This window comes from Vulpes vulpes, chromosome 3 (genome assembly GCF_048418805.1).
Source record: "Vulpes vulpes isolate BD-2025 chromosome 3, VulVul3, whole genome shotgun sequence".
Lineage (NCBI taxonomy): Eukaryota > Metazoa > Chordata > Mammalia > Carnivora > Canidae > Vulpes > Vulpes vulpes.
In genome coordinates, this window is record NC_132782.1 from 92,394,634 (window position 1) to 92,418,523 (window position 23,890).

At 43.7% G+C, this 23,890-nt stretch overlaps 1 protein-coding gene and 1 long non-coding RNA gene across 6 annotated transcripts in view; one reads left to right on the forward strand and one right to left on the reverse strand.

Moving 5' to 3' along the window:
- ITGAL (integrin subunit alpha L) overlaps positions 1–1,194 on the reverse strand; it is a 42,586-nt gene extending 41,392 nt beyond the window's left edge. For 2 of the 5 annotated variants that reach the window (XM_072753483.1, XM_072753484.1), the window contains exon 1: positions 844–1,025. In XM_072753483.1, coding sequence (XP_072609584.1) covers positions 844–898 — 55 coding nt within the window. In that variant the 5' untranslated portion in view covers positions 899–1,025. Of the gene's footprint in view, positions 1–843 lie in introns of all 5 variants that reach the window. The other 3 variants (XR_012000582.1, XM_026011173.2, XM_026011174.2) reach the window with 3 other exon arrangements.
- Positions 251–23,886, forward strand: LOC140598292 (uncharacterized). The gene is made up of 3 exons (XR_012000583.1): positions 251–372; positions 6,854–6,917; positions 23,800–23,886. It is a non-coding gene; the product is annotated as an uncharacterized lncRNA (long non-coding RNA).
- The last annotated feature ends 4 nt before the right edge of the window (positions 23,887–23,890 follow it).

Here is a 23,890-nt window from a genome sequence, read left to right on the forward strand (position 1 = left end):
GATAATTAGCCTCAGGCTTCTGCCCACAGACTCATGGTTTCAAGGTCCCCTGACTCCTGTGCAGCTGCTTCTCATCTAATGCTCCCTTACTGCCCACCCCACTGTGCACCAGGCTCTTCCTTCCATTAGATCTCAGGTTGGCCCATGTCATCCCCCACTTCAAGCGGCCTAGCATCCTCCTTTGCAAGCCCCTAACTGTCCTTTCTGGCCCTACTTTCTTCTAGGCATCAGGCTTCTTTCCCAGGCATCCAGGATGGCAGAGAAGCTGCCCCACCGTTTGTTCATGAACGGACTGAGGTCCAGAAAGAGCAAAGTGCTGAGATGGTACACAGTGGTGCCATGGGCAGGACCAGACCCCAGCGACTGCTCCAGGTACCCATTAGCCATCTGCCTTTTTAAAAAACCCTAAGCCAGAGATGCCTTCAGCTCAGGGCATGATTCTGGGGTCCTGAGATCCAGTCCCTCATCAGGCTCCCCACCGGGAGCCTGCTTCTCCCTCTGCCTATGTCTCTGCCTCTCTCTCTGTGTCTCTCATGAATAAATAAGTAAAATCTTAAAAAATAAAAAATAAAGACCCCACTCTGTATCTCTGTTGCCACCTGTGTCTTCCTTCTCTTTTCCTCCAGACCTTGCCTCTACTTTGGACTCTAACCTCTTTTTTTTTTTCTAACCTCTTTCTTTCCTTATCCCCTTCTCCCTCCAAGATTCCTAACCCTCATGTCACCTGTGGCCAATCCCACCCGACACTAGCTGCTCTTTTATTCCAGTTCCACAAAGTCCTGTGGTCTTACTGGATAGAGACACATGTCCCTTGCCTTCCCCTCCATTTTTTCCCTTGCCTACCGAAGAGGGAAGGCCCGGACAGCAGCAGCCTCGTTATGATGATGTAGGAGTTCATCTTTCCAGCGGCTGGAGATGTCTAATCAAGACTCCGGTCTCAGAGAACCCTGGGGATTTGGCAACCAGACAGACTAAAAGAGGGAAATAATAATGCCCCAGGGCCTCCTGCAGTGAGACTTTCTCACAAAGACGCCAAGCTGGTGACATTGGGTGGTGGTGAGCCTATAGGGCTTGTGAAACCACATGGGTTTAGAGGAAGTGTAGGTTAGAGACACTTCCTGTGCCCGCTTGCATTTTCACATCATCCAGGAGCAGACAACACAGTAGGTAGCAACCTCCTGCCCAAGAGCTGCTGGTTCCTTGTCTTTCACCAACACATAAACTGCAGACTCTGTCTTTTAAAGTTCAGCATAGGACTGGTCAAATCAACTGTGGCACAATCATAATGGAGTGCCACCTCGAAAAAATAAGGGACACCTGGGTGGCTCAGTTGGTTGTCTTCCTTCTTCTTTTTTTTTTTTTTTAAGATTTTATTTATTTATTCATAAGACACACACACACACAGAGAGAGAGAGAGAGAGAGAAAGAGAGAGGCAGAGACCCAAGCAGAGGGAGAAGCAGGCCCCATGCAGGGAGCCCAAAGTGGGACTCAATCCCGGGTCTCCAGGATCAGGCCCTGGCTCAATCCCGGATCTCCAGGATCAGGCCCTGGGCTGAAGGCGGCACTAAACTGCTCAGCCACCCGGGCTGCCCAAGTGTCTTCCTTCAGCTCAGGTTATGATGCCAGGGTCCTGGGATCGAGTCCCCACATGGGGATCCCTGTTCCACAGGGAGCCTGCTTCTCCCTTACCCTCTGCCTGCCATTCCTTGTGCTTGTGCTCTCTCTCTGTCAAATAAATAAATAAAATCTTTTTTAAAAAATGAGAAAGGAAGGAAAACAATAAGGTAGGAAAAAAGAAAAGAGTGACATAGCCTTCTCTTGACATTGAAGGATTCCAATAATACACTGATAAAGAAAAAGAACAAGTTACAGACAGTAAATTTAGTAACTTACTTTTATTCTAAAAAACAAAAATTTCCACAGAATGGGAGAAAATATTTGCAAATCACATATCTGATATGGGACTTGTATCCAGAACATACAAAGAACTGAACAGTAAAAAAGACAAATGGCCTAACTTTTAAAGATTTTTTTAAAAATTGATTAGAGACACACAGAGAGAGAGAGAGAGAGAGAGAGAGAGGCAGAGGGAGAAGCAGTCTCCATGCAGGGAGCCTGATGTGGGACTCCATCCGGGTCTCCAGGATCACGCCCTGGGCTGAAGGCGGTGCTAAACCGCCGAGGCACCGGGGCAGCCCGGCCCAACTTTCAAATGGGCAAAAATTTTAATAAACATTTCTCTGAAGATGATACATAAAATTTTATTTTATTTATTTGAGAATGAGAGAGCATGTGAACGCACGTACACCCACACAAGGGACAGGCAGAGAGTTGGGGGAAGGGCCGAGAGACCAGCAGACACTCTGCTGAGTGTGAGCCCAGAGCCTGACTCAGGGCTGCATCCCAGGACACCAAGATCATGACCTGAGCCAAAACCGAGAGTCAGATGCTTAACCGACTGAGCCACTCAGGCGCCTCTGAGGATAACATAAAAAAACTGCTAACATAGACAAGATGCTCAGTATCATTAGGCTTCAGGGAAATGCAAATCAAAGCCAAATATCCCTTTACAGTCATGGGGATGGATAGTATTAGAAGGGAAGAAAAGGGGCAGCCGGGGTGGCTCAGTGGTTTAGCGCTGCCTTCAACCCAGGGTGTGATCCTGAAGACCCGGGATTAAGTCCCATGTTGGGCTCCCTGCAGCGAGACTGCTTCTTCCTCTCCTTCTCCCTCTGCCTGTGTCTCTGCCCCTCTCTTTCTGTCTGTGTCTCTCATGAATAAATAAATATAATTTTTTTTTAAAAAAGGGAAGAAAAGAAAACGTGTTGGTGAGTGTGAAAAGGAGCCCTTATACGTTGCCAGGGGGATATAAAATGACTAGCCCCAAACTGGAAACAATGCAAATGTCTATTAACTGATAAAGAGATCAACAAAATGTGGTCTATGCATACAATAGATTATTATTCAACCATAAAAAGTAATGAAGCACTGATCCATCCCATGACGTGGATGAACCTTGAAAACATTACACTAAGTGAACGAAGCCAGGTATTCACAGACACAGATTGTGTTATTCCATTTAAGTGAAATGTCCAGAATATGTAGATCTATAGAGACAGGACATTAGATTAGTGGTTGCCAGGATGGGGATGGTGGGGAATGAGGAATGACTGCTAATGAGTACAGGGTCTCTTTTTGGGGTGAGGAGATGTTCTGGAATTAGTGCTGATGATTGTACAATTTTATGACTATATTAAAAACCACTGAAGAGGGACGCCTGGTTGGCTCAGTAGGAAGAGCATGTGACTCGATCTCAGAGTTGTAATTTTGAGCCCCACGTGGGGTGTAGACATGACTTAAATAAATTATTTTATTTTTTAAAGATCGTATTTATTTATTCATGAAACACACACACACACACACACACACACACACACACACACACACAGAGAGACAGACACATGGGCAGAGGGAGAAGCGGGTTCCATGCAGGGAGCCCAATGTGGGAATTGATCCCAGGACTCCAGGATCACGCCCTGGGCTGAAGGCAGGCGCTCAACTGCTGAACCACCCAGGGATCCCTTAAATAAATTTTTTAAAACTTAATTTATTTTTTAAACTTGTATTTATTTACTTGAGAGAGAGAGTGCACAAAGGGAGAAGAAGCACAGAGGGAGAAGGAGAGGCAGACTCCCTGTGGAGCAAGGAGCCCCATGTGAGGCTTGATCCCAGGACCCTGAGATCATGACCTGAGCCAAAGGCAGCCACTTAACTGACTGAGCCATCAAGTTTAAAAAAACTTTAAAAACCACTGAACTGTACACTTATTTAAAATGGTGAGGCTTGGGACGCCTGAGTGGCTCAGGGGTTAAGTGTCTGCCTTCAGCTCAGAGTGTGATCCCAGAGTCCCAGGATCGCGTCCCACATCAGGCTCCCTGCATGGAGCCTGTTTCTTCCTCTGCCTGTCTCTCTCTGTGTCTGTCATGAATAAATCAATAAAATATATTTTTTAATAAAATAAAATAAAATGAGGCTTGGGGCACCTGGGTGGCTCAGTGGTTGAGCATCTGCCTTTGGCTCAGGTTGTGATCCCGGGGTTCTGGCATAGAGTCCCATATCCAGCTCCCCTCCAGGAGCTTGCTTCTCCCTCTGCCTATGTCTCTGCCTCTCTCTGTGTGTCTCTTATAAATTAATAAATAAAATCTTAAAAAAATAAAATAAAATGGCGAGTCTTATGGTATGGGAATTCTATCTGAAAAAAAAAAAAGTGAAAAATGAAGGGGCACATGGGTGACTCAGTCCCTTAGGCATCCAACCCTTGGTCTCAATCAGGTCTTGATCTCAAGGTCATGAGTTCAAGCCCCATGCTGGGCTCCATGCTGGGTGTGGAACCCACTTAAAGAAAAAAAAAGGAAAGAAAAATAGGAGTTGAAATTATGTGTGTGTGTATGTAAAATCTGAAAGGAAACACAACTGAACTCCAAACAGTAGTTACTTCTGAAGAATAAGATTTTCATATTTCTATATTGTCTGAATTTTTTTCTTCCAAGGAGGATGTATAACTTACGTAATTTTAAAAATTAAAAATAATTAAAAATGCAACAGAATAGAGGAACTTGTATTTGCTTATGGGAAAGTGGGAAGGATGTTCAGATTTTCCCTGTGTTGTGAGGAAACCCTGCTCAGCTTGCAAAGCCACTGCCAGTGTCACTGCCCCTGGGGAAGACTTTTGCAAACAGATTATCTGTAATCTGCTGCTAGGCAGCTGCAACTGACAAGTTGCCTTCTGGTACTTAGATAATATCAGTCTTTTTCAAATTCAGTTAAAATCAGATAATTTGGGCTGAGTCCTTTGATCCTATGTACAGTAGTTACAATTTACAGCTAATCAAAATCTTTTGTTCTGAAATTACAAAAAAGAATGCACATTTAAAAATTCAAACATAAAAAGAATAAAAACTCAAACATTACAGAAGTGTGTAAAGTGAAAGGATAAATGCTCCCTTTTAACATACAGCCTGCACTTGTAAATCTCAAACAATTTAGAGCCGTACATTCTTCTTGACAAAATATATATATATTAGAAAAAAATATTATATTAAATTTTATATATATATATATATATATATATATATATATATATATATTAGTTTAGTTCTAGTTCTAGAACTAGTTCTAGTAATTAACCACACAGGTTGGACCTGTTTGGAAAAACTGTAATTATCTCACCACAGAACATCTAACCCGGAATTAATAGTCAAATCGATCCTCTCTAGAGTGAAGGTTTTCCTTTAGACTGTCTTCAAAATTTAGATTCTTAGGGCTCCTGGGTGACTCAGTCAGTTAAGTGTCTGCCTTTGGGTCAAGTCATGATCTCAGGGTCCGGGGATTGAGCCCCAGTTCAGGGCTTCCTGCTCAACAGAGAGTTTGCTTCTCCTTCTCCCTCTGCCCCTCCCTCCACTTGTGCTCTTGTCTCTCTCAAATAATCAAAATTTAGATTCTTGAATTAGGGCTTAAGTTTATAGAAACTTCAAGTTTATCAGTAATAACACCTGGAACAGAAAGAATTCAGGAAATGATCTCAAAGTAAGTCTTCATTGCTTGGATCATAGTTTATGTGTATGCATCAGCAGGCAAGTGTACTCATTTACATATTTATCAGATTCTGGTTTTCAGTTTAAAAGAACAAAAGAATTTTTTTCCCATCTGTTTGAGGACTGTAAGCCTGAGGACGCTACAAAAGTACAAGTAAGCCCTGAGAATTCTAGAGTGTCAGGGGCTCCATGTTGGAGACATCAGGTGATTTCTCTGAAGAGCTGGGTTGCAGAGATCCCAGGCTGGGATCACGTGAGGAAGTCCTGAGGCAGGATGTTCCTTATATGCGCATGCGCGCGCGCACACACACACACACACACACACACACACTTCGTTAGTCACTAGCCTTCATCATATCTCAGGTTGTCACTTCTCTCTGAGGGCCCAATTTGGTCTCTCAATTCCATTCCATTTGTTCAAACCCCCATCAGTTCTTAAGGAACAAATTACACCCACTACAGCCATTCCTCCACTCTTCTGCCTCTAGAGAAGGTTCTACCTCCTGGGGAATTCCAAATTAACCCAAAGAAACCTAAGCATGTTTCTCTTAGGCTTTACAACCTCGGGTAATTCCCCTTTTGCATACATAAGATCACGTCCGAGATTGTTGGCATGGCTTTCAAGGGCCTTGTTTTCTGTCCATACTCTGCTCTAACTTAGTTAACCAATGACTCCACAGGGTTTAAATAGACAAAGTACCTAGAGAAGAGCCTGAAACTCAGAGCATTAACCATACTGTCACCCCATCCTGAGGAAATTAGCTTCAGTAGGTGTTTTCTGTTTGATGTTATCTCGGCTGCATCAAATGAACAGTACAAAAACGATTGTGCTGGGGCACCTGGCTGGCTCAGTGGGTGCAGCTTGCAACACTTGATCTCATGGTTGTGGGTTTGAGTCCCACATTGAGGGTAGAGATGACTTAAAAATAAAATCTTAAAAAAAAAAGAAGAAGAAAGAAATTGATGGTGCTGGCATGGTGACAACTGACCATTCCCAAGATCAATGCCCAAGTGCTCGCTTCAGCAGCACATATACCAAGATCAATGCCCAGGGCAAAGGTCACCTTGTGTAGACTCAACACAACAGATGCCAGCTCTCTTCAGGATGGCTTAGATGTTTCTTTACCAATTGTCCCATCATTCAATGAAAATGGACTCAAGCATATCATCTTGCAGGGAAGCGACAAATGAGATCCTAGACTGGGAAGTTCTGGGGTACCCAGAATCTGTGCATCTTTTTTTTTTTTTTTTTTTTTAGAATCTGTGCATCTAAGATGGAACCCGTGGCCTGGATGCCTCAGGTCTTCTGTGTCCTTTGTAAGGTAAAATGATTTCAGTTATGTCTTATTTTTCTAGAGGTTCATCTGAAAACAAGAGAGAATTTTCTCTTGCTTTACTCAAGAGAGTAAACAAGACTTTGTGTCTAGCCATTTCTCATCTTCATCATTGCTCATTCCCTGGTCTGACCCAACATCACCTTGTGTCTGGATTTTGTGGTCCCCCTGCTTCCAGCCTTGCCCCTACCAAAGTCTGTTCTCCACACAACAGCCAGTAGGATTCTTTAAAAATATAGATCAGGGACGCCTGGGTGGCTCAGCGGTTGAGCGTCTGCCTTTGGTTCAGGGTGTGATCCTGGAGTCCTGGGATCAAGTGCCACATTGGGCTCCCTCCATGGAGCCTGCTTCTCCCTCTGCCTATGTCTCTGCCTCTCTCTCTCTCTCTCTCTCTCTCTGTGTGTGTGTGTCTCTCCTGAGTAAATAAATAAAATCTTTTTAAAAAATTAAAATATAGATCAGATCATGTTACTTTCTTGCTCAAAACCCTCCAGTGGTTCCCTATTTCACTCAAAATACAAGCCAAAGTTCTCATAGTGGCCTAGAAAGATTTAACCTATCAGACACCTCACTATCTCTCTAAAACCTGGTCCCCCTCTTGCTCACTCCTTTTCAACTACACTGTTGTCCTTGCCCTTGGCTTATTCCATCATACCTCTGCTGCAGGGCCTTTGCACTTGCTATTCTCTTGCTTGGCTTTCCCAAGAAAGCTTCATGGCTCATTCCTGGATCATGTCCTTTGAACTTTGCTCCTTAGCACTTGTAGACTTCTGCTTATACTAACTAATTTACTTATCCATCTGGTTTATTGTCCATCTTCTCTATTACTATGTAAACTCCCAGGACAGGGGGCAGCCCGGGTAGCTCAGCGGTTTAGCGCCGCTTTCAGTCCAGGGCCTGATCCTGGAGACCCGGGATCGAGTCCCAGATGGGGCTCCCTGCATGGAGCCTGCTTCTCCCTCTGCCTGTGTCTCTGCCTGTCTCTCTCTGTGTCTCTCATGAATAAATAAAAAAATTTAAAAAACCTCCCAGGACAGTATGATTATTTGCTGTTGCTGTTCACTGAGGTATCCCCAGTACCTAAAACAGTGCCTGGAGCATAGTCAGTGAATATGTAGTCAGCAAATATTTAATGATAAGTGAATGCTTGGGGTTCTTCCTTCCCCTAAGGATAATAAAGAGGCTTTTGGTTTCCAGAGTCTAGACTCTTAGGAGCAAAAAGCTGTATTGTCCAAAAAGGAGTGGTTGAGGGAATTGAAAGTGAAGGCCCAAATTAAATTTTATATTTAATTTAATATATAAAATTAAATAAGACACTGGTGGCAGGTGAGCAATCAGTTGGGTTTCTTCAAAGATTTTTTGTTTATTTATTTATTCATGATAGACATAGAGAGGGGGGGGGGCAGAGACACAGGCAGAGAGAGAAGCAGGCTCCACGCCGGGAGCCCGACGCGGGACTCGATCCCAGGACCCCGGGACGGCGCCCTGGGCCAAAGGCAGGCACTAAACCGCTGAGCCACCCAGGGATCCCCAGTTGGGTTTCTTCAGAACAGAAACTGGAGGACACAGAGGGGACTGGCCAGTCAAAAGTGAGGAGAGAACCACACAGACATTACAGAGAAATAGATCTTATGAGAGAGAATCACGAGGTTTCTGAATGGGAAGTGGAGAGAGCTTGGAGGGCTACCTCCATTCCTCTTTTTTTTTTTTAAGATTTTATTTATTTATTCATGAAAGACACAGAGAGACGCAGATAGGCAGAGGGAGAAGCAGGCTCCTGGGGGAGCCCGATGAGGACTCCAGGACCATACACTGAGCTAAAAGCAGATGCTCAACCGCTGAGCCACCCACACATCCCTACCTCCATTCCTGATGACCTCCCTAGTTCCAGTCTTCAGTATGACCACACTGAACCCTTTCCTTCATGATGCTTAAATGAATAAAATGTTGAGTAAGCAAGGATGTGGCAGCAGGGAGCCTCTGGGCTTGCTTGGGGACCAATAGGCCCCTGGCTGACGTAGATGGCGGCAGGAAAAGCTGGCTGGGGCCTCCCCCGCCCCTACCCTCAGTCCACCAGGCCTGACTGCCTACAAACCCAGGACAAACTGGGGTAAAGTTCTCATTTCAGACACACACAGAAAATTTGTTGGTGCAAATGCTGCTGGTTGCCATCAGCTGCTACTCTTAGCCCAGGCTTGCCACCCACCACTTCCTTCTGAGTATAATAACATAGGCCACTTTGGTCAGGATGGTTCTAACAGAAATATCTGTGTCACCACAGTGCCCTTTTCCCTTCTTCCCACCTGCCAGGAGGTTGGAGGGAGAGACTACCCCAGGGAATGAGGCTGGGCCTCAGGGGAAGGGAGGTCATTGAGGCCCAGAGGTGCCCAGAATAAGTGGGGTCAGAGGCCACCACCCTCTTCCAAGGCCCTTATGATCGCATGGGCTAACTACACCCAGGTATTCTAAAGTTCTAGAAACTACTTGGGATTTTCTAAGGGAAGGCTGAGTGGGATGCACTTACAGGTAGGGATTTTCTACAGATGGCCTCTTGAGTATTCACACGCAGTCCATGGGAGCCTGTTGTCACTGGTTGACCTCACTCCAGGGCTTCCACTTCCAGCTTTTTGGCATATGGTTTATTGTGTCCAAAAGATCATATCATACAGGGCCAGAATCCCAGGAACCAGTTCCAAGCAGTACTGTCTTGCTATGTTGCGCCAAGGCCCCCTTCACCTCTCTGGGCCTTGGTTCCCCACTGCGTACACAGCTCACGCTTCTGCAGGACTCACCACCCTGTGAAGCTCAAATAGGATCATACTAATATTAATACTCCCGTGTTGTTGCCTTATTACTCCCACCTGCTAGTACGAGATCTCCAGCTTGCTGCAAATTCTTTGCTATTTCAGGAAGTCTTCAGAGGGATTTCATTTGTGCTTCACTTCCTTGTACGTGAACTGCTCCAGCCTTCACATCTTGGCTGTAGATCCATAACCAAAACCATAGATAGAACAATTCTTGACTCCTAACCCCAAGCCCTTGAAACACCAAAGCTGTGGTAGAGTTAGAAGAATCTCTCTCTCTCTGCTTTGAATTACCCCAACCTCCAACTGCTTGGGCTCCCATGTGTACAGGCTAATAAAGCATCTCTTTCAAGTTTTACTTATGACTCTTTCTATCTCTCTCTGTCTCTCTCTGTCTCTCTCTGTCTCTCTCTCTCTCTCTCCCAAACACTGATTTATGTTCAGGGGGTGGAGCCAGAATGACCAACATAATAGCTACCATGTACAGGAAGGATCACAACTCCTGTCTGATAACGAAAATTTCACTCCTGGGTCAAACTCCTTTGAGTCCGAGCCTCCCCACCTTCATGACATGCCTGTGCTCCCTCTTGAATATTCTATTGGGTCACTTCATTAGTGCTCCAGACACACCCCCTTGTTTGTGAACTTCCCAGATGACCAAACCCACATTTGGCCTGCAGTGGGGATATTGGTAACCCCAACCTATCTTATTTGTTACATCAAGGAAAGTGAACTCTCTGCCATCACTCTGGTTCCTTGGGAAAAAGGAAAACATTTCCTCCCTTCTGACTAGATAGCTTGAGTCCTTATAGAAAACAAGTCAAATGGAGCCCGGAGGACTTATCTATCATTGGATGACATGCTTGAACTGAACAATGAGGTGGAACATCTGGAGGAAGCAGCAGCTCTGTTGATTATCTAAATGATGAGGAAGGCCTGCTCCCTGCTCTCACCACCTATCAGACTCTTCTCAACCGTTTCTGCCCTTACTCCTCCAGCTGAATGTTCCTGAAGCTCTTTCAGGAACTGTGGGTGACTCCCTTCAAAGCCTCAGATGACTCCTTAATTTAGAGGGTCTTGGCTGAATATCATACTGTGGCGAGTCACAGGAACCCATTTGAGTTGGCAGAAAGCAAACGAATACGTTTGTCTACAGGATATCAAAAAGCCCTTTGAAGAAGCCAAATACGATCAGATCTCCCTGGTGGCTGGAAGACAATGTCACATGCTCCCCATTCTCTCACTCTGCAGGCCACCTTTCTCCACCTCTCCAACAAAGGTTGAGGAAGCTTACCCCTCAGCCCAATTTTACATACACTCTGAATGTCTACACTCTTAGGAAGGAGAATCTGGTTGAGCTGGGATGAAATGTTCACCCTGTAGTAATCAACTACTGCCAAGGGAACAGAGTCCTAAACACCAACCAGCATCTGGCCACCTTACCCTCAACCTCAGAGGTTCTTGGTCACCTGGGGTAAAGCTCAGTCTTACTCTGTAACTTTTTTTTTTTTTTTTAGATTTTATTTATTTATTCATGAGAGACAGAGAGAGAGAGAGAGGCAGAGACATAGGCAGAGGGAGAAGCAGGCTCCATGCAGGGAGCCCGATGTGGCACTTGATCCGGGGACTCCAGGATCATGCCCTGAACCAAAGGCAGGCACTCAACCACTGAGCCACCCAGGTGTCCCACTCCATAACATTCTTTAGCTTCATGCCCGACTTTCCCTCCTCAATCTCATCAACCTATCCCCTTTGCCTGGAATGTGCATCCCCAAATCACCACTTGTCAAAATATTCCCAGCCCTGAGGCATCATGCCAACTTCTTCGTGCCATCCTTTATATCTTTGAGTGCCTGAGTAGCTCCGTGGGGTCAAGTGCCCGACTCTTGGTTTTGGTTTGGGTCATGATCTTGGGGTCATAAGATGGAGCCCTGCATTGGGCTCCACACTCAGCAGGAAGTCTGCTTGGGAATCTCTCTCTCTTCTCCCTCTGCCCCTCCCTCCTTTCTCTCTCTCAAATAAATAAATAAATAAAATATATATTTTTTTAAATATATTTTTTTAATGTAGTAACAAAATTTCAGATTTGAAAGGATTCTCAAATATCACCAAATTCAACTTTGGCTTACTGCACAATAGTCCTTTCTATATTATTTCCTATTAAATCTTCAACCAGCTTCTCCTTACACACCTCCAGAGACAGGATGCTCATGACTTCCCAAGGAGATCCACTGCATCTCCTGCAGCTCTGCTTGTATGAAAATGCTTTCTTTCTTTTTTTTTTAAGATTTTCTTTATTTATTCATGAGAGACACACAGAGAGAGGGGCAGAGACACAGGCAGAAGGAGAAACAGGCTCCATGTAGGGAGCCCGATGTGGTACTCCATCCTGGGACTCCAGGATCACACCCTGGGCCGAAGGCAGGTGCTCAACCACTGAGCCACCCAGGGGTCCCCAAGGAAAATGTTTTCTTGTATTACATGCCAGTTTGCCTCTTTGTGACTTCCATGCTTTAGGCCTGGTTCTGTCCTGGTGATATGCCTGGGACAAATCTGTTCTCTTTCCCATCTGGAAGCACCTTCAGAAATGTGGACAAGGCTCACAGGTTTCTCTTCCAGGCTGAACATCCTTAATTATATCTAATATTACCTATAAGTCAAAGTCTCAACTCCTCTGACCACCCCAGGAGGAACAACTTGTTTCAATGATCTTCCTAAAATCTGGTGCCTTGAAATAAATACAACGAGGATATTCATGGAAATCCTTTAATTAAAAAAAGAAAAAAATAAATTGAATATCTAACAATAATAGGAAGGAGTTATACCAGTTAAATAAGTCCATTTTTAAAAAGATTTTATCTATTTATTTATTCATGAGAGACACAGAGAGAGAGACAGAGACACAGGCAGAGGGAGAAGCAGGCTCCATGCAGGGAGCCCAACGTGGGACTCGATCCCAGGATCTGGGATCACCCCCTGAGCCAAAGGCAGACGCTCAGCCACTGAGCCACCCAGCCATCCCAAATAGGTCCATTTTATGAAACACTTCAGCCTCTAACAAAATGTGGTATATTTACATATACTGGTTTAAAAATATTGTCAAGATAATGTAAGAAGAAAAATTACTAGTGTGTGTTACATCTTTGTTTTTTTTTTTTTTTTAAGATTTCATTTATTTATTTGAGAAAGAGAGAGCACAGAGGGAGAGGAGAAACAGACTTTCCACTTAACAGAGAGCCCAGCTTGGGGCTTGATCCCAGGACCCTGAGATCATGACCTGAGCCAAAACCAAGAGCCAGACACTTAACCAACTGAGACATCCAGGTGCCCTAGAGTGTGTTACATCTTAAACACTTCATTTTTTGCAGTGTTTCGGTGAGTTCCAACTATCAGGGTGTTGATCTCTGTCCTCATTTGCATTCTTTCCATTTATTCATTCAACAAATGCTCTTTAAGGCCTTCTCTGCGCCAGAGCCCACGCTGGACCTTGAGCTCCTGGAATCCAGTGAGGTGTGGTCTCAGCTATAAGGCGCTCACAGGTGTCAGAGAAAATCTAGCATGAAAATGGTTAGAACAAGGAAATTTCAGGGTTAGGAGATCATGGAGGAGGGGTCTCCCAAGTCTTGAAGATAATGCTGTTTGTTGGGCATAACGCATTGTTGGGTAATTAAAAATGACCAGTGCAGGGGATTCCTGGGTGGCTCAGTGGATTAGCACCTGCCTTCGGCCCAGGGCTTGATCCTGGAGTCCCAGGATCAAGTCCTGCATCGGGCTCCCTGCATGGAGCCTGCTTCTCCCTCTGCCTCTCTCTCTTTCTCTCTCATGAATAAATAAATAAAATTAAAAAAAAAAAAAGAATGACCTGTGCAAAGGTCCTGAGGCAGAGAGAATTATGCTGTATTCTGCCCACCCCACACCATACTCTATCCTAATCCAAGTCCCCACCAACTTTCACTGGTCCTCTGCTTCATCATTCCCCTCCAGCCTGTTCTTGACCTAGCAGACAGAATGAACTTTCAAAACCATGAATATAACCATGCCACCTCCCTGCTTAAAACCAAGCCCATGACTTCCTCTTTCTCTTAGGACAAAAAGTCCAAAATTCCTTCACACAGCCCATCAGATCTTTAAAAAAAAAAAAAAGACTATTTATTTGAGAGAAAGAGAGAGAGAATACAATCAAGGGGGAGGAGCAGAGGACAGAGAGAAGTAGGCTCCTCACTGAGCAGGGACCACGATGCGGGCCTCTATCCCAGGACCCTGAGATCATGACCCAAGGTGAAGGCAGATGCTTAGCCAACGAAGACACCCAGGTGCCCCAACACATCAGATCTTACATTTACTCCATCAGGAAATCTGTTGCTTCTTTCTTTAAAAACTATCCAGAATATGACTACCTGTCACTATTTCCGGTGTAACCAAGTCACCATCATCTCTCCCCTGGGTTTTTTCAGGAACCTCCTCGCTGTCTCTCTGTATCTATTTAGCCAACCCTGTCTACCCTCACCTCAGCCTCTGGTCTAAACCATCCCATGGCTCCCATCTTACCCAGAGCCAAAGCCAAAGGCCATACCATAGTCCAGGGGCCCTGCACATTTGGCCCTTCACTGCCTCACTGACATCACCTCCTCTTGCTCTCTCTCACCCACTTGTCACCAGCCATACTGGCCACCATCCAACACATAAAACTTGCTGGTCTTTGCCATGGGTACTTTTCTGTCAGAAATGCTCTTGTGCCAGGTTATCCCATGACTCCCTCTCTCAGCATTCCAAATCACTTTCTCATTTTTTTAAATTTAATTTCTTTTTTTTTTTTTTTTTTTTTTTTGAGAGAGAGAGAGAAAGCACACAAGCAGGGGAGGGGCAGAGGCAGAAGGAGAAGCAGACTCCTTGCTGCGCAGGGAGGGTGATGGGGGGCTCAATCTGAGGACCCTGAGATCATGACCTGAACTGAAGGCAGATGCTTCACCGGCTGAGCCACCCAGGTGCTCCTCACCTTCTCATTCTTTATCTCCATCTCCAAACCCTCCATTCTCTGAGCTCTGCCATCACTCTGAGTCTCTTCCTGTCCTGTGTCTCTCTTGTTCTGATGGCAAGAGGTGACTCAGTATGGCTTCTCACATTTACCCCAGATACAAAGATGACATTTCCTGCCACGTAAAGTGATAGAAGATGGTTAAGAGTGTGAGGGGCCAAGAACATAGGCGTCAGTTCTCAAGTTTCCTGAGGGAGAGCCTATTGTTGGAAGCCCCACCAAACAAACCCAGGGAGGCGGGGATAGGGAACTGAGGCTGTGCGGGGCCTGGGTCAGGCTCAGGTTGAGGGGCTGGCAATGGGGACACTGACCTGGATGCTGGGCCAGAGTGATTGGGGTTCAGACCAATGAGGAATGTTTTGACCCCTAGGGTTTGAATGCAGAGTAAAAGCTATAGCAAAGTCAGATTACAGCAGTCCTACAGTGATCTGCAAGGCCCTATGACCTGTGCCATTTACACCAATCCTGTGATGTGCCTGTCTGACATTTCCTACAACTCTCTCCACTCAATATGCACCAGTCATCCTGGCTGCCTTGTTGCTCCTAGAATAGCCCAAGTATATGCCTGCCTCAGGGCCTTTGCACTCACCATTCTCTACCTGAAGCACTCTTTTTCAGATATCTGCATCCTATTCTTCTCTTCATTGAGGCCTTTACTTCAAAGTCATCTTTTCAGTGAGGCCTTCCCTGGCTACAATTACACAAAATACATTCACATACCAGACTTCCTACCCTTTCTCTCCTCAGGCTTCATTTTTCTCTCCTCAATACCTGTCCCTAACTAACAAATGGTTGCTCTTACCTATTACTATCTCTTTCCATTAGAATGTCTGCTGCATGAGGACAGGGATTTTTGCCTGGCATTCACTGCTATAGCTTCAGTATCTAGTGCATATAAGTTTTCAGTAAATAGGGGGCATCTGGGGATCCCTGGGTGGCTCAGAGGTTTAGCACCTGCCTTCAGCCCAGGGAGTGGTCCTGGAGTCCTGGGATCAAGTCCTGCATAGGGCTCCCTGCATGGAGCCTGCCTCTACCTCTACCTCTGCCTATGTCTCTGCCTCTCTCTCTCTCTCTGTGTGTGTCTCTCATGAGTAAATAAATAAAATCTTTAAAAATAAATGAATAAAATAAAATAAAATAAAATAAAATAAAATAAAATAAAATAAAATAAATAAATAGGGGGCATCTGGATGGCTCAATTGGTTAAGCATCCAACTCTTGGTTTTGGCTCAGGTCATGATCTCAGGGTCATGGGATCAAGCCCTGTGTTAGGCCTCACACTTAGCGGAGAGTCTATTTCAGATTCTTTCTTCCTCCTGCTCTGCCCCTCCCCACTTGGGCTCTCTCTGTCTCTCTCAAATAAATAAATTTAAAAAAACCCAAAAAACAAAAACTTTTCAATAAATATTTATAAATGAATCCAGAAGGAGTGTTGAACACCTATTACATGCCAGATTATTTCACCCATTATGTAATATCCTACTAGAAATACTTGGAATGATCCCATTTTTGTTTTAAAAAATTTTAAAGTATATGCAAATACACAGAGCACACTGCTCTACACCGCCTGGAGGGAGTGACAGGGCGCCCCCTGGTGTTCAATGTAGTGGCTTTCCTTACTCATGAAGGAAAATGTCTAAAATACACGAGGCTAAGCTGTTGCTAGTACTTCTCTCTGGGAGGAGGATTTTGAGGTAACATTCTTCCTCTTTACTAAGCTGCATTTTGTGATTTTTCTCCAATGACAACATAATGATTTTTGTAATAATATTTCTGGCTCATCAACAGAGTGTGCGTACTCTTGATCTTGTAAGTTCGAGCCCCACCTTCGGTATATTACGTAAAAAATAAATTAAAAAAAAAAAATTTGGGATCCCTGGGTGGCGCAGCGGTTTGGCGCCTGCCTTTGGCCCAGGGCGCGATCCTGGAGACCCTGGATCGAATCCCACGTCGGGCTCCCGGTGCATGGAGCCTGCTTCTCCCTCTGCCTGTGTCTCTGCCTCTCTCGCTCTCTCTCTGTGACTATCATAAATAAATTAAAAAAATAAAAAAAAAAAACTTTTTAAATAGGGACGCCTGGGTGGCTCGGCGGTTTAGAGCCTGCCCTCAGCCCAGGGTGTGATCCTGGAGTCCCCGGGATGGAGTCCCACATCAGGCTCCCTGCCTGGAGCCTACTTCTCCCTCTGCCCATGTCTCTGCCTCTCTCTCTCTCTCTCTCTCTCTCATAAATAAATAAAATCTTTAAAAATTTTTTTTAAAACTTAGGGGTACCTGCTTGGCTCAGTGGTTGAGTGTCTGCCTTTGGCTCAGGTCGTGATCCCAGGGTCTTGGGATCGAGGCCCCCATCTAGCTCCCCTCAGGAAGCCTACTTCTCCCTCTGGCTATGTCTCTGCCTCTCTCTGTGTCTCTCATGAAAAAATAAACAAAATATTTTTTTAAAAAATTTAAATAAAAATAAAATATTTTTAAAAATGTGTACTAAACCTATTGAAGTATTTTCGGCATACTAGAAATGTACTGAGTGTATAGTTTACCACAATTTAAAAATTCTTTAAAGTGTGTGGAACCTGGGGTGCCTGGCTGGCTTAGTCAGTAGAGCTTTTAGCTCTTTATCTCAGGGTCATGAATTCAGCTCCACATTGGGTATAGAGTTTGTTTAAATATATACACTTTAAAAAAATAAAAAAAAAATTAAAATAAAGTTTCCTGATCTGTGGCGCCTGGCTGGCTCAGTCAGTGGAGCGTGCAACTTTTGATCTCAGGGTTGTGGGTTTGAGCCCCACACTGGGTGTGGAGATTACTTAAAAATAAAATATTCAAAAAAATAAAAATAAAGTGTACTGAACCTTAAAGTGTAGTGTTATGACTGGAAATTATCATAATGAGAAAAAAACTATAACTAGCATTAGCCCAGTGCTTTTGTCGTATGTAAAAAACAAAAGAGGGGCTGGTATTCAGACTATTATTCTTTAAAACCTCTTTTCTCCTTTGCCTCCATTTCCAGCCCCATCTGGGCTTTTACTTTTTTTTTTTTTTAAAGATTTTATTTATTTATTCATAGAGACAGAGAGAGAGAGAGGCAGACACAGGCAGAGGGAGAAGCAGGCATCATACAGAGAGCCTGATGCGGGACTCGATCCAGGGTCTCCAGGATCACGCCCTGGGTTGCAGGCAGCGTTAAACCGCTGCGCCACCAGGGCTTGGGCTTTTACTCTTGCAGTCTTTGGCCCAAAGCTTTAATCCAAGCCATAAATGTTCAGTAGATCTCTCTGAAAAACAAGAAAAAGATCAACAGGATACTTTCAAATGCTCATAATACAGTCACAGGGATCACCCTCCAGAGGCCCATGGGGATCATCTGCACAGAGGCTCATGAACTTGCTCTGAGCCTAGTGGGTGGTCCCTGAACAAGGCAAATTCATGACTTTCTTGGCCTGAGTGAACATTGCTTCCAAACAGCAGCAAATTACAGGATGAAACCTTCCCTCCAAAGAGTCCTGCTTCCTTGGGGGATATGATGGGGGTTGTTAGTATTCTCAAGGGGGGCGGGCCCACGATAAGGCATAGAGCACCAGCCTTCAGGTCAAAAAGACCTAGGTTTGTATTCTCACTAGGTGACCCTGTGAGGGACTTCTGACCTTTCCGGGATCTCAGTCTCATCTCCAAAATTGAGCTAATAATGATAATTCCCTGGCACCACTATGAGCATTAATGAGGAGGTGAGTAAGTGCAAGATGGTCAGTGCCAGGGCACCTGGGTGGCTCAGCGGTTGAGTGTCTGCCTTTGGCTCAGGTGGTGATCCCGGGGTCTTGGGATAAAGCCCCTTGGGATCAAGTGGTAGGGAGCCTACCACTCCCAGGGGAGCCTGTTTCTCCCTCTGCCTCTGTCTCTACCTCTGCCTCTCTCTGTGTCTCATGAATAAATAAATAAAATCTTAAAAAGAAAGAAAGGAAGAGGGATCCCTGGGTGGCGCAGCGGTTTGGCGCCTGCCTTTGGCCCAGGGCGCGATCCTGGAGAGCCGGGATCGAATCCCACATCGGGCTCCCGGTGCACGGAGCCTGCTTCTCCCTCTGCCTGTGTCTCTGCCTCTCTCTCTCTCTCTCTCTGTGACTATCATAAATAAATAAAATTAAAAAAAAAATTTTAAAAATAAAAAAAAAAAAGAAAGAAAAGAAGAAAGAAAGAAAGTTAAAAAAAAAAAAAAAAGATCCTCAGCCCCATGTCTGGTTCATCATATGAGCTCAGCAAATTGTGTTGCATAAAGTGACATATTTATTCATCAAATGTCATTGCCCTGTAAAGTACGAGGGAAGCCAAAGTAGGCACAACAGGGCAGCCCCTCCCCTGTACAGCTTACAGACTAGTGGTGCAAACAGATAATTGTGGCATAATCACATGAATAAAGAATTACAAACTGTCCTAAATGCTGAGAGGAGAAAGTCCAAAGAAGAGAGAGCATACAGAGGCACCTGATCTAGTCACTTTTTAACCCAGGTGAGGGAACTACAGATGTAATTGAGTGTTTTCATTTTTCCCTTAGTGATAGGAAGATCCTTCACAGGTACAATATACTGAAGATTTTGCAAAACAAGTTTCATAGTTGAGATTTTTATATGATCCTTATATCATATCCTAAGCAGAAATGATGACCTTCATTTGACAGAAGTGGAAACTAAGGTTTAGAGAGGCTATATCACTTCTTCAAGGGCAGATAAGTTCACTGACAACAAATCCAAAGGTCAGACAAAATCCAAAGGTCTTTTTTTCATCTCTTGTTTTCCATTCTTTCCTTTTTCCTTCAGTATTTTAAATTCTGAAATATATAACATTTTCTTTTTTTAAGATTTTATTTATTCATTCATGAGAGATACAGAAAGAGGCAGAGATACAGGCAGCTCCCCTGCTGGGAGCCTGATGTGGGACTCCATCCCAGGACCCCAGGATCATAACCCAAGCCAAAGGTAGATGCTCAACCACTGAGCCACCCAGGCGTCCTGATTTTCTTTTTTTGATGTTGAAATACAGCTTACGAAAAGAGCATAGGAAAACAGATACGAAAAATAATAATAATAAAAAAATATAAATAAATAAATAAATAAATAAATAAATAAATAAATAAATAAAAAAGAAAGAAAGAAAAGAAAACAGATACGTATGGTTTAAAGAACATCATGTAACTACAACCCAGCCCAAGTAACAGAACTTAATGTAGTCCAGATCCCCTCTGCACCCTTCCCCAGAAGCAATCCCTATGCTAAATTTTGTTAATCATTCACTATTACTTTTTAAAAAGTTTTTATCATTTTGCATCTCTTATCAATATATTATTGCTTTGCCTGGTGCTGAACTTTATATAAAGGGCATCGTAGTTTACGTATTCTTCTGCTACTGGCTTCTTGCTCCCAACATCTTGTTTTTGAGATTACTGATATTGATGATGCCTAGGCCTATGATTCATTTTCACGGGTGAACAATATTCTGTTGTGTAATTATACCACAATCCACTTATGCGTTCCCTATTAACAGACAGATGGGTTATTTCCAGTATTCCAATGTTATGCTCCTCTTTTTCTTTAGGAAGACAAATTGATTTGCTTTTACAAAAAATTTTCCAAGATGTTATAAGTTTTGTGAATTTAAATTCCAGCCGCTCCATCTACCTTAATAGTACTGTGTGTGGGATCCCTGGGTGGCGCAGCGGTTTAGCGCCTGCCTTTGGCCCAGGGCGCGATCCTGGAGACCCGGGATCGAATCCCACGTCGGGCTCCCGGTGCATGGAGCCTGCTTCTCCCTCTGCCTGTGTCTCTGCCTCTATCTCTCTCTCTGTGTGTGTGTGTGACTATCATAAAAAAAAAAAAATTAAAAAAAAATAGTAGTGTGTGATGATAGATTCTGTTTTTTATGGTAAGCTTACCATCAGTCAGGAACTGTGTTAGGTGTTTTACACACATTTTAAAATTTAACTCTCAGAAACACTCCCATCTGGTATCAGTCATTATCTTCAGGTGAAAGGACTATTTTATAGGTAGTGAAACTAGGGTTCCTAGAGGTTAGATAATTTGTCCAAGGTCATTAGGAGAGCCAAGACTGCAACTCAGTCTAATTTTAACATTCGAGTTTCTTCCAATTTAATCCATGCCTTCTTAACACTGTATTGCAGAACAATAAAAACCAAATGTAATGACTTACTGTAAGAGCTATAAGTATCCTTATGTTTTTTTTTCTATTTTTAATTGTGGCAAAATACATATGACATAAAATTTTCCACCTTGCCTTTTTTAAGGGTACAGTTCAGTAGTGTTAAGTACCTTCACATTGTTGCATAATCAATATCCAGAGCTCCTACATTCTTGCACATGTCTCTTGGGGCACCTTTGCAAGAGTTTCTCTAGGGCGTGTTTTATGGGTAGAATTGCTGGGGAGTTCCACCTATGTGTGGAATGCATAGGTTTGCACATGTTGATTTAATCAGTTAAGGCCAAACTCTTTTACAAAATGGTTGCACCAATTTATAGTTCCATAGGCAGGATTTTTTTTTAAGTATGTAATACACTCAAATATTTTTTCAAAATTTTAAGTTCAGGGGATCCCTGGGTGGCTCAGCGGTTTGGTGCCTGCCTTTGGCGCGGGGCATGATCCTGGAGTCCCGGGATGGAGGCCCATGTCGGGCTCCTTGCATTGGAGCCTGCTTCTCCCTCTGCCTGTGTCTCTGCCTCTGTGTTTGTGTGTGTCTCTAATGAATAAATAAATAAAATCTTAAAAAATAAAATAAAATAAATTTAAGTTCCAAATGTTAAAGGAACACAAAGACATCACAATGAATAATCTCTCGTCCCCAGCCACCTTATTCCTCCCCAGAGGCAATCAATTCACTGGTTTCTGGTGATTATCCTCCAAGAAATATGTTATTGCATATATTTCCCCCTTTTACAACAAATAATAGTATTCTGTAAATACTGCTCTGAACCGTGCTTATTTCTCTTAACAAACATCATAAGCAATATAACCTGGTGGTCTTTGTTTTTTGATTTTTTAAAACAAAGATTTATTTATTTATTCATGAGAGAGGCAAAGAAACAGGCAGAGAGAGGCAAAGACACAGGCAGAGGGAGAAACAGGCTCCAGGCAGGGAGCCTGACATGGGACTCCATCCCCGGTTTCTAGGATCACACCCTGGGCGGAAGGCGGTGCTAAACCGCTGAGCCACCGGAGCTACCCAGCTTTGTTTGTTTGTTTGTTTGTTTGTTTAAGATTTTATTTATTTATTAATGAGAGACACAGAAAGACGTTAAGACACAGACGGAGGGAGATGCAGGACTGGATTCCATGATCTCAGGATCATGCCCTAAGCTGAAGGAAGACACTCAACCACTGAGCCACCCAGGAGCCCCTAGCCTGGTGGTCTTTGGAACAAATTGCTTGGATTCATATCCAGCTTTATTCTAAACTGGGTATTAAAAAAATAAAAATAAAAATAAAAATAAAAATAAATAAACTGGGTATGACCTTGAGTGGGTCATTTAATCTCTCTGCATTATATTCCTTATCTGCAAGATGTGGAAAGAATCCTAACTCAAAGGTTTTTATAAGAACTAAGTTAATATTAAAAAAAAAGAACTAAGTTAATATACTAAAGCATTTAGAACTGTGCTTCTTATAATTGTAACTATTATCAATATAATTGCATCAGTGTTTTCTCATTCTGTTTTAAAGTTGCTTGGGTAGTCTATTACATAATTATACCACTTTTTATTTTAATCATAATTGATAAAACATTTAAGTTGTTTCCAGCATGTTGATATTACAAACAGCACAGAAAAACAAAACAAAACAAGACAACCCTATCATTTCCTACACATAGCTGATGAGTACATCTGTAGGGTAAAATCCTAGAATTGGAACTGCTGAGTCAAAGGTATTATGTGCAGTTATTATTTATTTATTTATTTATTATTTTTAAAATTTTTAATAGGATTTTTTAAAAGATTTATTTATGATAGACACACACACACACACACACACACACACACAGGCAGAGACACAAGCAGAGGGAGAAGCAGGCTCCATGCAGGGAACCCGCCTCAGGACTAGATCCCGGGACTCCATGATCGCGCCCTGGGCCAAAGGCAGGTGCCAAACCGCTGAGCCACCCAGGGATCCCCTTACTTTCTAATTTTTTAAAAAATATATATTTTATTTATTTATTCATGAGAGGCAGAGAGAGAGAGAGAGGCAGAGACACAGGCAGAGGGAGAAGCAGGCTCCCTGCAGGGAGCCCAACGTGGGACTCGATCTCGGGTCTCTAGGATCAGGCCCTGGGCTGACGGCGGCGCTAAACCGCTGAGCTACCCGGGCTGCCCTGTAGTTATAATCTTAATAGATATTGGCAAATTGTTCATAATGGATCCATCACAGATTCTTATATATACTAACTTGAAGAGATACAGAAATTTTAGAATTTCTGAGCTTGGGTGGCTTAGCGGTTGAGCGTCTGCCTTCAGCTCAGATTGGGTCCTGGTATCCTGGGATCCAGTCCCACATGGGTCTCCCTGCATGGAGCCTGCTTCTCCCTCTGCCTATGTCTCTGCCTCTGCGTGTGTGTCTCTTATGAATAAATAAAATAAAATATTTTTAAAAAAAGAAATTTTAGAACAAAACAAGGTAAGCCACTTTGTTGTCCAGATGAGTGAACTGCTGCGGGGGGGTGGGGGGTGGGGGAAGTGACTCACACGGGCACTTAGTGGTAGACGCAAGAGTCTTAAAAGACTTTAGGATCATATTTTTAAAATGTAACCTCTACCCCCAATGTAGGGCTGGAAGTCACGACCCTGAGATCTAGAGTCGTATGCTCTTCCGACAGAGCGAGCCAGCCAGGCGCCCGAGTTTTAAAATTCTTTGAAATCCATTTTAACATTTCATTATTTTGACGCTAAGGTTTGCTTGCTTGATGGTAGTAACTTAATATCTAATTTCTCATTATTCTTTCCGAATTTTTCCCTGGGCTCTTTTTCCCTCCTGGACTGGTCACCAGCGCAAACGACCCGTGGACAGTTCCGCCCTACGGGAGATCTGCCAAGCGACCGATCTTCTTTATCTTCGAAACTGCCCTTGGTAAACTGCCT